General features: G+C 42.3%; 1 protein-coding gene across 1 annotated transcript in view; it reads right to left on the bottom strand.

Moving 5' to 3' along the window:
- Positions 1–15635, bottom strand: part of LOC126266906 (atrial natriuretic peptide receptor 1-like) — a 1198842-nt gene that overhangs the window by 196584 nt on the left and 986623 nt on the right. Inside the window, exon 4 of the mRNA XM_049971583.1 lies at positions 2346–2469. Coding sequence (XP_049827540.1) covers positions 2346–2469 — 124 coding nt within the window. The remainder of the gene's footprint in view (positions 1–2345; positions 2470–15635) is intronic.

Raw genomic sequence — 15635 nt, 5'->3', positions numbered from 1 at the left:
GTCAATGGACATGCGATCAATTTTTAAGTACAATAATTTTTACTAGTGAACCTGCGTTCATATCACAATTGGTGGCTCAAATACCACTCTTTAGAATATTTTTCATTCATGACAGCTTTCTCGAAATTTTAATTTTTAGATTCCAGTTTATTATCTGGAACATAAATTTTCATACACTTGTGTCGATAATTAAAGCAATAAACTTCTATTTTCCCGTCCTGTGTCTAATTCATTGTGTACCGAACAAAATGGTTCAAATGGCTCTAAGCACTACGGGACTTAACATGTGTGGTCATCAGTCCGCTAGAACTCAGAACTACTTAAACCTAACTAACCTAAGGACATCACACACATCCATGGCCAAGGCAGGATTCGAAGCTGCGACCGTAGCGGTCACACGGTTCCAGACTGAAGCACCTAGAACCGCACGGCCACACTGGCCGGCTATAACCGAACAAACAGTCAACTAATGTCCGCCGGCGATCGCGTTCTGCACGGAAGATGGCTTTCCGATCAACGGACAATCACACCGACGATGACGTCAGGGCACCTGTCAGACGGGGTAGTGATTGCCGTGTAGTCCCACATCCACAGTTGCTGTATGCACGGTCACAGACCGATGCAATAGGGCACAGAGAAGACTCATACCAGGCTCACTGTGATGGATTGCCCTAGGAAGAATGGAAGCAGGACAGTCGCACGATAGCTTAATATGAATCGTTTTGTTATTTCTCGGATGTGGCGACAGTTTAGAGGGGGCGAAAATTTATTGCAAAGACCAGGGCAGGGCCGACTACGTATGACATCAGAAAGAGAGGGCCGTTATTTGCTCTAAGGGCACAACGGTACCCGGCTTAGTACTGAACGGCAGCTGGCATGTGACCTCCCAGCGTCCAGTGGACGTGTTGTATCGAGGTTTACGGTGTACAGAAGGCTTCAGCAGAGTGGCCTTTACTGTCGGAGACCTGCTGTATGTGTACCTCTGATGTCTCTTCACAGAAGGGAGCGTCTACAATTGAGTAGTTTACAAGCCACTTGTACGATCGAACGTGGGTCAATGTTCTCTTCACTGATCCGATTTGGTCTGGAGAGTGATTCGCGACGAATTCGCATCTGGAGGGAACGAGGACCACGATTCTGGACCCAAACATTGTGTAAAGAGTTCGATATAGAGGAAGATCGCTAATTTTGTGAGCAGGGATTGTACTGAGCACTCGAACACATCGTCAAGAAATAGTACGGGCGAATCGGCGAGGTTTAATTGTTGTCAGGCATCTTGAAGAGATCTTGGGACCTCATGTGCGGTTACTGCGAGGTGCTGCGGACTCCAATGTCATATTAATGGACGATAATTCTCGACCCTATACAGCGTGGGTAGTTGACGTTTTCTTTGAAACGAAAGATATTACACGCATGTCGTGACCTGCTCGCTCTCCCAATTTGAATCCCATAGAGCACATCTGGGATGCATTTAGGAGAAACGTTGCTCTACGTTATCATCCACCAAACACACTCCAAGAATTGCGAGCAGCTTTGCGGAAAGAATGGGCGTTATTACCTTAACGTGAGATTGATGACATCATTCACAGCATGCCCTATTGTTGCCAGGCCTATATTGCTGCCAGAGATGGTCAAATCCCTCACTGCGCACATTAACCAGCTGTGTGAAAATCCCTTAAGGTGGAAAAACTAACATAATTTGTGCCTTCCCTTATGCATATTGCCGTTGTTTATGTTCTGTACTCTTTATATTGTTTTTAGTTTACTATCAACTGTTTATACTGTTTTGTGGCAAAATAAACGGAACCTTGCAAAATTCTGGACACCAGTCTGTATCATAGCGTGGATTTACAGTTCAGGGCCTTACTTAACTTCTCTTGGCGGTAGTTCGTATAACAATACGCATGACTTATGACACCGTTGTGGTTTTTGTAAGCTGTACCAAAGAAGAGTGGGCAGATTCTCCCGAAACAGTGGAAAAAATTGTCCACTCTCCTGGTTGGAAAACGTTATCTTCCTGAGGTGTATTTGGAAGGCTTAAAATCATTGTTTCTTCGATCCACAGGAAAATATTGTTTTCGGGCCTCATATATAATTATTTTATAGTCGAGTGTTTTAAGGATTCCACCTGTTCCAAATCAGATTCTCCATGGTGATCTTTCTTTTCGAAAATGGAAACTAACTGCATTCACAGACGTTACTTTCGAGTCGTCCCGACTAGTATGCCTATACTTGCTGAAATCTATCAGTCGCAGCTTCTGGCCCCTCATTAATAACACAGAAACAGTGGAGACTGGTAAGAAACTTAACTGTGCCTGCGGCGCCACACTGAGTGTCCAACTGACCTGTAGCGGCGTACTTTCTGCAGACAGTGCCGTGAATCCGACTATGTCGCTGAAGTAGATGGTGACGCTGTCGTACGTTTCGGCGATAACTGCTTGGCCCAGGATCAGCTGACTGGCAACAGACCTATGGGCAAGAGAAAGAAAACTCGTGTTGCCAAGCAACGATACCACACATTAAAGATGTCAATGTTAAATGGATTTAGGGACATAAGTCTTAAAAGTGGGAAATGGTATGCAAGGTTAATTTTAAGCTCCTTACTTTCTCCATCATACAGGATGATTCAGCTGCCCCTACTGAAAGGTTGTATGCAACATGCAACACCTTCAAATACCATACACAAGATTTTTATATTCTCATGCTCTCTCCTTTCAAACTATTAGTCCTAAAGAAAAAATGAACAGGAGCTTTTTATAGGAAATTTAATGTAGTTAAATATTGTAATGCGACACTTGTCCGTTGGGGGGACACAGTTTTTGAATTATTTAAGAAAAACTTAGAACGCATTTTTCTTGAGAAGCACGGAAACTATGGTCTCCAGCGAAACTATATCCCACATAAAATTTAACCACATTACATTTCCTACAAAAAGATCACGTTCATTTTTTTAGGTTTAATAGTTTGCATGCAATACGCGAGAGAACATGAATAGTTCGCGTGTTGTTTTTAAAGGCGTTACAGGTTGCAGAAAACCTATCGGTAGGGGCAGTTGAATCATCCTGTATAATTCGAATAATAATTCTACAGCTTCATTGCTAATGGTTTCTATTGGCCTACTAAGATAGTACAGCAGATATAGAGAATATGTATAAATGTAAAAAGGATGTCTAGAATGTGCCATCTTGCACCAACAGCAATCCCTAAGTGCCTTCTGATTTATAGCTGTTTCTGTTTTTTAGAATAATTTCAGTACTACATGATTTGTGATAATCTGATTTAGTGAGACACATGACAAACTGATGGGGGAGGAGGGGAGAGGTGCCCAACAGCACTATGAGAGGCCGCTACCAAACAGGCACAGCCAGTTGCGTGGCGCCTCTCAGTTCTCAGCAGCTGCCTCCATATGAAGCTCTCTTTTCGGACCACTTTCTACTCAATCAGCATGTCACATGCGTCTGCCAACAGTGTTGTTAGCTGCCAAAGAGAGCGCTGTCAGTGGCGGGCTATTTGCTTCCGCTTGTACTGTCAGAGATGTAAATCCTTCTACCGTCAGGAAGAAAAGATGCCGAGCTGCTGACATTTCACTAGTTCAGTGCCTGCAGCTCAACTATTACTACTGTGTCAGCGTTTCCTACGTTATGTCACAGAGCATAGTTTCACGAGTTCCGTTCAGAGGACAAGTGTTCCGACCTAGCAGTCACTATTAAAGGATCTATAGATACCGTAAACGAGCGTAATTACTTTCAGTAACATTGACAATATCATAGACTGCCAAGAGACAGCCAAGTTATTTAGATTTCATATTTATTATGTTAAGAACACCAAGTGTCATGTATCAACTGTTACCAAACTTAAGTAAAGTTTTGTAACATACTTTTAATAAATGTTAAGGGTTATTTCTCATCGTGTTGCCACAATCTGTTCTAGAACCACCGAGGAAGCAAGTGTTTAATTAATAGTACTGGCATGCAAACTACCACCCCTTTTATTGAACAATAGTAGGAATGAAGTTTTTTACTACCGTGGATGTTTAGGCTTCACTGATAATAACATCCATTTACAATGTACCAACATCGACTTAAGGTTATTTAATCATATAAAATAGTATATTTCCATTCTGTTTAGTCGTGTACAAACATGCTGTAGTTGTCATATGCTGCAACTTAGTAAGTTTTAAAATTATGATTTTTCAGGAAAGTATGTAATAACAGCAACAAAGGCTGAGAAAGCGACGGATGTCGGACAGCTAGGGAGTGAGCTGGGAGCCCATCACAAAGCCGTCCTCTGGAGCAACCCAGTGAATATCACCTCCTGTTGTTAGGGGTGCGGGCGAAAGTTGGCTTCAAATGGCTCTGAGCACTATGGGACTTAACGTCTGAGGTCTTCAGTCCCCTAGAACTTAAAACTACTTAAACCTAACGCACCTAAGGACATCACACACATCCATGCCCGAGGCAGGATTCGAACCTGAGGCCGTAGTGGTCGCGCGGTTCCAGACTGAAGCGCCTAGAACCGCTCGGCCACACCAGCCGGCAGGCGAAAGTTGAAAGAATAGCTTGCAGTTTTTTTTTCAGCCCCATTGGAATGTGTCTCCAGTTGCCACACAGGTACCTGGGAGTTAATGGTTAATAATTCTTTCTATGCAGATCACGTACCAATTTCCCGCTGGTGTATCCAGGAGGCCTTGTGATTGGCTGAGCCCTTCAGGCAGACATTGCTTTACATTTTTTGAGAAGCTTCTGGAACGCTTCGTATGAACTGATGACGGTTGGCCTGCGGTTGCGTGCCTGGCAAGAGTGGGAGGAAATCCGGTAGTAATGAAGCCATTATTGGGAGAGTTGAGAGTCTACATTAGTGAAACGAGGTTTGATAATACCGAGGCGGAATGTGTCGAGGACTTTCTCGTGGGCGTCCAGCCGACATCACTGGAGAGCATTTAATATGTTTGAGACATTGCTGGGAAAGCAAACATTGTCTGAGAAAGTGCCGATTGTGCCACTTGAAGCAGAATCATTTTGTTTCTCTGCAAGCAGAGGAACAAATCGGTGCTTCTCCGTGGAGCCTTAGGCATTCCGAAGTGCTCACTTACAACCGCGTACTTGAGTCAAGTGTCTGCTCCTGGCATGTGCAAGCAGATTGTCTCGACTCGTGAACGGACGCTGTACTTGAGTAACTTCTAATGTACAGGCGCAATAATACGTTCTCTGCATAGTTAAATTCACATCATACGTCCCCACGACCACTGCATCCTTCCTCTGTTTGATGCAGCAGATGTGCTCTTCACACGAATATTTATGGTGATGTACACACCATGGGCTGAGAAAGAGGAGACCGTAATGATAAATGGTTCAGTTCCACTAGATTGTTCTCTGTGCTCTCTGCTATCAGCATCACTCAGGGTGGAGGTTTTTACTGACAAAGAGGCTAGACAGTGTCAACCATTTACGTGTTCCTGTTGTGAAAACAGAGGGCGCGAATTTTTCATAGAATATAGGCATTGTGTCAATCTTAAATCTAGTCCAGTACAATTTTGGAATTTTGTGGTAAGGTCTTATGGGAGCAAACTACTTAGGTCATTGATCCCTAAGCCTACACGTTACTTAATCTAACTTACGCTGTGGAAAACACGCACACCCATGTCCGAGGGAGGATTCGAACCTCCGACGGGAGGAGCCGCACGGACCGTGTCAACGCGCTTCAGACCACGCGACTATGCCGCGAGGCCCAGTACAATTAACAGAATGTTGTACAGACTCTGTTTTGCAATTTTCTTGATTTTTTGTAATAAATGTCTTGATAGCATGTTACTATTCTTATTTAACTAGGCTTACTCTTCACCTGACTTACCCTGAATATGTTTTTAAGAACATTAATCAGTTAGGATGAACTAAATAATTTTTCTCTAACATCTCAGGGAGGTTAACCAAAGTAGGGCTTGTTAGGTAACAACATATTAAAATCACTACCCATTCCACTGTTACACAAAGGCGACCCCCTGCCAGGGTCTTGAAAAAATAGGAATCTTCTACTCATGTTTAGGTCTTAATTTTATCAATGCAATTTTTGTAGACACTAGGTTAATAAACAACAAAGTGCTTAGTCTTATAAAAATAAACGTGTGTAGCTGTTACTAGCTTAGCGCATTTTTGTAATAATCAATTAACTTCACGTGGTAGAATAAGTAATGTACATGTGTTCTGCTACGCTACCAATATTTATTTTTCAGAAATTTTGTATGAAATCCGTTAGAAACAGTTTTTATAGTAGATTCAGTTAGTGCATAGGAAATTTTGATTTCTGTGAACATTATTTTCATGTATATAAGTGCAAACAGTAGACAACGTTACTTATGTTACCGAGAGCATGTAAAATCAATAGTTACTGTGCGGAACTATCCGGAAAGTGAGTCCGATAGTACGAAAGTGCAAAGAAGGTGTTACAGTAGGCCTCCGTCAATGCATCTAGTCGAGGGGTTCCGAGGGACAGTTACAGTTGCAAAATATTAGAAATACAAAAACCAAGGTCTCACCCATCAAATTGGAAGGAGGGAGGGCAGCACGAGACAGAAAGCGGGATACTGATACATGCCTTCTCGATTATTTGACAGAGATGAGACAGAAAATGCGAGAAGAGATTAAGAAGATGTGATAATAAGTCCGAACAGAAATGAACAAGACACAAGAAGATATTAACAAGACACAACAATAAATAAAGAAAGTAAGAGAGGAGACAGGAAGAAAGATAGAGCGGTTCGAAAACCAGATGTTGGTATTCTCAGCAGAATTAGAACAAGATGTTTCAGATCCAAAAAAGCAAATAAAGGAAGCGAGAATCATCACACAAGGCGCAAACCAAATCGCGGAAGAAACTCGAGAAAAAACCACAACCGCTACGAAAGCAGGCGAAACTGTTCTCAGTTAGATCCAAAGCTGAATAAAGAAACTGGAACAGGAAAAAAAAACGATCTTCAGAAATGCTTACGGCCTAAGATCTCGAGGTATAGCACCGAGACATTGAGAAAGGATTAGAGCAGAGGCTACTCCAACATCATGAAAAGAAAGAGTCCTCTGTCGGTTACGGTACACAAACGCAGTAATCGGACACAGGCATGTGCGATGTTACGAATACTGAGACAATGAGCGTCGCCATGCGACCGAGCGATGGCGCAAGAAACTTGAAACCAACGTATCAGCGGTGCGTGAAATCGAACTATGCGGCCGTCAGTGGTACAGCAGTGGCTAAAAACAAATACGAAAAGCGCAGTTCTCATTGCAAGCTGTAGTCAAGAAACAGAACCAGTGACTGGTCACAACAATAGTCAGGAATCGCAACAAATATCAAACTGGATTTTCTTAAGGACATGTGACACTCATATCACTAATGTGAGCGCATCGCAACAAGCAGCAGAAACGGCTCGAATGGAAAACACACACTCGTGAGAGAAATATAATATTACAGTTAAACAGGAGAAAGTCAGAAGTGGAAATGGACCGTGAAAATTATTTCACCACACGGAAGTTTAAACATTGTAAAGGGGACGATAACACACTGTGAGCCGCGCTGAGTGGCCGAGCGGTTTAAGGCGTCATGTCACGGACTGCGCGGCCCCTTCCTTCGGAGGTTCGAGTCCTCCCTCGGGCATGGATGTGTATGTTGTTCTTAGCATAAGTTAGTTTAAGTAGTGTGTAAGTCTAGAGACTGATAACCTAAGAGCCGGCCGCTGGTGGCCGAGCGGTTCTAGGCTTTTTCAGTCTGGAACCGCGCAACCGCTACGGTCGCAGGTTCGAATCCTGCCTCGGGCATGGATGTGTGTGATGTCCTTAGGTTAGTTATGTTTAAGTAGTTCTAAGTTCTAGGGGACTGATGACCTGAGATGTTAAGTCCCATAGTGCTCAGAGCCATTTTTTTTTTGATAACCTAAGCAGTCTGGTCCCTTAGGAATTCACACACATTTGAACAACACACTGCGTTTGTGAACATTTGTTGAACAATTTGTCGAAGCAATACCACCGTATTGACTGCAACAAAAGAAAATTTATTTAGTGTGAACTCACCTCGAATGAGTGCTGGCAGAGATGATGGGCTAGACCTTATGATCTTCTGGGGTGTATGAAGAGTTCAAAAATGCGCTCCTTAGTCGTTACTAGTCACGAACAGCGCAAGAGAGAATCAAACCCGAGTCGACGATGTACCGAGACATGGAGTCATCTGGTTTAACAAGCGCTGTAAAATTCTTTGACCAGATGACCAAGGAAAGCCAATATCTGGACTCACTGTGCGGCGAAAGAGAAATTTTACGGCTGTACTTCATAAAACCGTTGCTTTAATATCAGTAAGTGCTCATTGGAAAGTGCAACGTCGACACAGTAAAATTTTACTAGAGGTCGAGCTCGTCATGAACGAAGATCAAGTCAAAAAATAAGCGAAAACAACACGAGGCTACATCCGGTTAGCCACGCAACAATAAAGCAGTCACAACCACAACGAAGGCAACTTCAAAATACCAAGTAATTGGAATGGAAACAGAGGCAGGCCACAATGCAACGGTCATAAATTCCGCAACGAGAATAATCAAAGCAGCAACTGGAATGGTGACCGTAGAAATAACTGAACCCATTCTCAGCGGAATGGGAATGTACGTGGCAATGTTCTGCAAGGATGTCAAATTGTAGAAATTCGTGGAGTAAACATGGGACGGGCAAGAGAAGAAGAAAACACACAAATGGACTAGGTTCTACAGCGGGAAAGACTATACATAAAGCCGCACAAAATTAATTGATTATGACGATTTAGGGGAGCTACCGATCGAAGACAGAAATACATTTTTATCCAATTGTAAACATCCTAATAGGCGAAGTAAAGGTAGAAGCTATCTTAGATAGTAGAAGCCAGGTATCAGCCATTTCCGAACAATTATACAAAAAAAATTTGAAGTGTCTAACTACACCAATATTGAAGGTACAAAGAACAAAGATAGAAGGAACGTTCTTGGGGAGAAGTGCCGAGATAAATAAACAGATCAGGATTGAACTTATGGGTTAAGAACATAAACTTCCCACAAATCTGTTTTTGATGCCTAACTTAGCGACCGGCATCATTCCTTGAATGGATTTGATAAGTGGAAAAAGGCCATAATGGACGAAGGAGGTTGCTTAATAACGTTATGTGAAAGTGGAGAAATTAATATTAGGTTTAATGAGGAAGCTAATACGGTGCAGATACCTTCTAGCTGCCGAAAGCTATATGTCTAGAACGTGGTGATAATTCAATAGAACAGCGCCCCTGGTGCAATGGAGAGAGCAACAATAATGTGGGGGGACACAGAGGTAATGGCCGACAGGGTGACTGAAGAAACATCTTCAGTTTACATTATGAGGCGTAGAGGGGATGGGAGTATCCTCCTAGACCACGGGTACATGCAGATCAACACCGTCATCCTAGAAGCGTCTGAGTGTCATTTGTACGCTGTCTTTATCGTGTTTGGTAGGTGCTCACAATTTCAGTGGTTATCTCGGCCTCGAAGTATCATTCGCAGTTTAGGGCCCATTCTAGATAGGCTTCAAGACAGAATTCTGTGCTATGTTGATGGTACCTTAATAGGAGAAAGCGACTGGAGATGGCAAATGAAGTGCTTGGTGTGCTACCCAATAAGATGAAAGCACAAGGAGTAACTGTTCATACTTAGAAGTCCTTTGCCAGGACCAGACAAGTCCATTTCCTAGGACATATAATTTCAAGAGAAGGATAGCGCCAGACCTAGAGAAATTGAAGACAGTAGCCGAATTTGGCATACCTCAAACAAGAAAACATTTTTGAGGATTTCTAGGGGTGGTAAACATTTATAAAAGATTTTTGTATATTGATTTGTAGCCACTCCTAGACCGTATGCTATGACAGGGAAAAAGACGCCATTCGTGTGGGACAAGACAGTGGATAGAAAGTTACGTAGTTTGAAGGTGACCCTGTTAGCGGCCCCGATCCTATCTCATCCATATTTGAGAGAGAACTTCTGCATGGACACAGATAATTTTAAAACAGGACTTAGTGTGTTAATATTCCAGGAGTAGGAAGAAAATGGGAAGATATACAAGGCAATTGGTTCTAGAAGTTCTGCGCTCGTCAAGTCCAAGCACACCTGTTTTGTTACCAAACTGGAGGCCCTAGCAATCGTCTTGGGATTTCAGAAATTCTCATATTTTCTCTTTGGGAGAAAATCCTGACTCTATACCGATAACTGCAATTCTTAATGACCACAAAACTCGTAGCTGGAAGACTGGGGTGATGGATTTCTGTTTTTTTTCTTTTTTTTGTCATCAGTCTACTGACTGGTTTGATGCGGCCCGCCACGAATTCCTTTCCTGTGCTAACCTCTTCATCACAGAGTAGCACTTGCAACCTACGTCTCCAATTATTTGCTTGATGTATTCCAGTCTCTGTCTTCCTCTACAGTTTTTGCCATCTACAGCTCCCTCTAGTACCATGGAAGTCATTCCCTCATGTCTTAGCAGATGTCCTATCATCGTGTCCCTTCTCCTTATCACTGTTTTCCACATACACCTTTCCTCTCCGATTCTGCGTAGAACATCCTTATTCCTTACCTTATCAGTCCACCTAATTTTCAACATTCGTCTATAGCACCGCATCTCAACTGCTTCGATTCTCTTCTGTTCCGGTTTTCCCACAGTAAATGTTTCACTACCCTACAATGCTGTACTCCAGACGTACATCCTCAGAAATTTCTTCCTCAAATTAAGGCCGGTATTTGATATTAGTAGACTTCTCTTGGCCAGAAATGTCTTTTTTGCCATAGCGAGTCTGCTTTTGATGTTCTCCTTGCTCCGTCCGTCATTAGTTATTTTACTGCCTAGGTAGCAGAATTCCTTAACTTCAGTGACTTCGTTACCATCAACCCTGATGTTAAGTTTCTCGCTGTTCTCATTTCTACTACTTCTCATTACCTTCGTCTTTCTCCGATTTACTCTCAAACTATACTGTGTACTCATTAGACTGTTCATTCCGTTCAGCAGATCATTTAATTCTTTTTCACTTTCACTCAGGATACTAATGTCATCAGCGAATCGTATCATTGATATCCTTTCACCTTGTATCTTAATTCCACTCCTGAATCTTTCTTTTATTTCCGACATTGCTTTCTCGATGTACAGATTGAAGAGTAGGGGCGAAAGGATACAGCCTTGTCTTGCTCCCTTCTTAATACGAGCACTTCGTTCTTGATCGTCCACTCTTATTATTCCCTCTTGGTTGTTGTACATATTGTATATGACCCGTCTCTCCCTATAGCTTACCCCTACTTTTTTCAGGACCTCGAACAGCTTGCACCATTTTATATTGTCGAACGCTTTTTCCAGATCGACAAATCCTAGGAACGTGTCTTGATTTTTCTTTAGCCTTGCTTCCATTATTAGCCGTAACGTCAGAATTGCCTCTCTCGTGCCTTTACTTTTCCTAAAGCCAAACTGATCGTCACCTAGCTCATTCTCAATTTTCTTTTCCATTCTTCTGTATATTATTCTTGTAAGCAGCTTCGATGCATGAGCTGTTAAGCTGATTGTGCGATAATTCTCGCACTTGTCAGCTCTTGCCGTCTTCGGAATTGTGTGGATGATGCTTTTCCGAAAGTCAGATGGTATGTCGCCAGACTCATATATTCTACACACCAACGCGAATAGTCGTTTTGTTGCCACTTCCCCTAATGATTTTAGAAATTCTGATGGAATGTTATCTATCCCTTCTGCCTTATTTGACCGTAAGTCCTCCAAAGCTCTTTTAAATTCCGATTCTAATACTGGATCCCCTATCTCTTCTAAATCGACTCCTGTTTCTTCTTCTATCACATCAGACAAATCTTCACCCTCATAGAGGCTTTCAATGTATTCTTTCCACCTATCTGCTCTCTCCTTTGCATTTAACAGTGGAATTCCCGTTGCACTCTTAATGTTACCACCATTGCTTTTAATGTCACCAAAGGTTGTTTTGACTTTCCTGTATGCTGAGTCTGTCCTTCCAACAATCATATCTTTTTAATGTCTTCACATTTTTCCTGAAGCCATTTCGTCTTAGCTTCCCTGCACTTCCTATTTATTTCATTCCTCTGCGACTTGTATTTCTGTATTCCTGATTTTCCCGGAACATGTTTGTACTTCCTCTTTTCATCAATCAACTGAAGTATTTCTTCTATTACCCATGGTTTCTTCGCAGCTAGCTTCTTTGTACCTATGTTTTCCTTCCCAACTTCTGTGATGGGCCTTTTTAGAGATGTCCATTCCTCTTCAACTGTGTTGCCTACTGCGCTATTCCTTACTGCTGTATCTATAGCGTTAGAGAACTTCAAACGTATCTCGTCATTCCTTAGAACTTCCGTATCCCACTTCTTTGCATATTGATTCTTTCTGACTAATGTCTTGAACTTCAGCCTACTCTTCGTCACTACTATATTGTGATCTGAGTCTATATCTGCTCCTGGGTACGCCTTACAATCTAGTATCTGATTTCGGAATCTCTCTCTGACAATGATGTAATCTAATTGAAATCTTCCCGTATCTTCCGAACTTTTCCAAGTACACCTCCTCCTCTTGTGATTCTTGAACAGGGTATTCGCTATTACTAGCTGAAACTTGTTACAGCACTCAATTAGTCTTTCTCCTCTTTCATTCCTTGTCCCAAGCCCATATTCTCCTGTAACCTTTTCTTCTACTCCTTCCCCTACAACTGCATTCCAGTCGCCAATGACTATTAGATTTTCGTCCCCCTTTACATACTGCATTACCCTTTCAATATCCTCATACACTTTCTCTATCTGTTCATCTTCAGCTTGCGACGTCGGCATGTATACCTGAACTACCGTTGTCGGTGTTGGTCTGCTGTCGATTCTGATTATAACAACCCGGTCACTGAACTGTTCACAGTAACACACCCTCTGCACTACCTTCCTATTCATAACGAATCCTACACCTGTTATACCATTTTCTGCTGCTGTTGATATTACCCGATACCCATCTGACCAGAAATCCTTGTCTTCCTTCCACTTCACTTCACTGACCCCTACTATATCTAGATTGGGCCTTTGCATTTCCCTTTTCAGATTTTCTAGTTTCCCTACCACGTTCAAGCTTGTGACATTCCACGCCCCGACTCGTAGAACATTATCCTTTCATTGATTATTCAATCTTTTTCTCATGGTAACCTCCCCCTTGGCAGTCCCCTCCCGGAGATCCGAATTGGGGACTATTCCGGAATCTTTTGCCAATGGAGAGATCATCATGACACTTCTTCAACTACAGGCCACATGTCCTGTGGATACACGTTACGTGTCTTTAATGCAGTGGTTTCCATTGCCTTCTGCATCCTCATGTCGTTGATCATTGCTGATTCTTCCGCCTTTAGGGGCAATTTCCCACCCCTAGGATAAGAGAGTGCCCTGAACCTCTATCGGCTCCTCCGCCCTTCTTTGACAAGGCCGTTGGCAGAATGAGGCTGACTTCTTATGCCGGAAGTCTTCGGCCGCCAATGCTGATTATTTATCAAAATTTAGGCTGTGGCGGGGATCGAACCCGGGACCGAAGACGTTTTGATTATGAATTAAAGACGCTACCCCTAGACCAAGAGTGCTCCAGGAGGATGATTTTTCAGCAATTTACATCCCAGCCCAACGGATGTTGTCGCAGAATCTCTGTGTCAGTCACCTACTGGAGCCATGAATCAAAGGGGGAAATCCATTAAAGATAAACCTTTCTCCATCTATCGTATAAGAAAGGTGGAATTCGAAAACTTTATCATGGTGTCGATGGAGAACATACATGCAGGACAAGATAAACATCCACAGTTCCTCAGCATAAAGACAAATAACAGAGACAAAACTCGGACATGAATTAAGCGGCCCCATTTGTTACATAATGGCGATTATTCGTGTTGTTGTGTAGAATGTATGAATCTGGCAATATACCATCTGACTTTCGGAGAAACATCATGTACATAATTCCCAAGATTTCAAGAGCCAATAAGAGCGAGAATTATCATACAATCAGCTCAACAGATCACAATTCAAAAGAAAACTGAAGTTGTGTTAGACGACGATCAGTTTGGCTTTATCAAACGTAAAGGCATGAGAGAGGCAATTCTGACGTTGTGGCTGGTAATAGAAGCAAGACTAAAGAAAAATCGAGACACGTCACAGGATCTGTCGACCTGTAAAAGGCGTTTGACGATGTAAGATAGTGCAAGCAGTTATAAATTCTGAGAAAAGTAGGGTTAATCTATAGGGAAAGATGGGTAATATACATTATGTAGAAGAGTGAAGAGGAAATAATAAGAATGGAAGACCAAGAACGAAGTGGATGGATTAACCAGGGTGTAAGACGGAGATGTAGTCTTTTGCCCCTCCTGTTGAATCTACTGCATCGAAGAAACAATGACAGAAATAAAAGAAACATGGGATTAAAATTCAAGGTGAAAGGAGATCAATGAAAAGATTCCCTGTGAAGAAGACTTCTCCTGAATGGTATAAACTGTTTAATGAGTACAGAATATGGATTATGAGCAAATGGAAGAAAGACGAAAGTGATGGAAAGTAGCAGGAATGAGAACATCGAGAAACATGGATTGATCACGAAGTAAATGAAGCTAAGGAATTGTGATGCCTAGGCAGCAAAATACCCCGTGACGGATGGAGCAATGGGGACATCAAAAGCAGACTAGCACTTTCGTAAAGGGCATTTCGGACCAAGAAAAGTCTACTAGTAACAAACTTAGACCTTAAGCTGAGAAAGAAATTTCTGAGAATGTACGTTTGGAGCAGGGATTTGTATGGTTGTGAAATATGGACTGTGCAGGAAAACCACAACAGAAGAGAATCTAAGCATTTGAGATGTGGTTCTAGAGAAGAATATTGAAAATTGGGTGGACTGGTAGAGTAAGCAATGAGGAGATTCTCCGCAGAATCGGCGAGGAAAGGAATATATAAAAAAAACTCGGACAAGAAGGATCAGGTTGGTAGTACATTCGTTAAGACATCAGGGAATAACTTCCATGGCACTAGAAGGAGCTGTAGGATAAAAATCGTAGAGCAAGACAGAGATTGGAAGACATCCAGGAAAAAACTGAGGGCGAAGGTTGCAAGTGCTTCTATGAGAGGACGAGGCTGGCACATGGAAGGAACACAGCCAGACGAAACTAGTCAGAAGACATAAGTCAAGAAAAGGCAGTGTCTTAAAAAGGCGTCTTATTCTTCAGTTGTAAACAGGACAGCACCCTGAGGAGCTGATCAACAAAATTATTTGTTACATCCACCTCAAGAGCGCACACTTTGGTGCCAAGAAGTGCTTCCTTAAGCTAAAATATCTGTGTCATTTTAATAATATGCAGAGGTGATTACGGAAGCTGCTGGCAACGTGTAAACTTTATCAGAAGGCCAAAACGACGACAGTCCGAACGCAGGCATCAGTGCATGCCATTGTGCTCCCATAATCAAGGGAAGCAGTGAGTTTACATCGGTGGGTTTTTACATACATTACTTTAGTAGTCGAACCGATGTAATACGTGATACTCACACATTCAGACAGACAAATGGTTCTTACATTGCTGTGGTAGTCGAACTGATGTGAGTAAACGAACAA

The sequence above is a fragment of the Schistocerca gregaria genome, chromosome 4 (genome assembly GCF_023897955.1).
Source record: "Schistocerca gregaria isolate iqSchGreg1 chromosome 4, iqSchGreg1.2, whole genome shotgun sequence".
NCBI classification, from domain to species: Eukaryota; Metazoa; Arthropoda; class Insecta; order Orthoptera; family Acrididae; genus Schistocerca; species Schistocerca gregaria.
The sequence above is the reverse complement of the archived record's forward strand: the minus strand, read 5'-3'. Positions and strand labels throughout refer to the sequence as shown.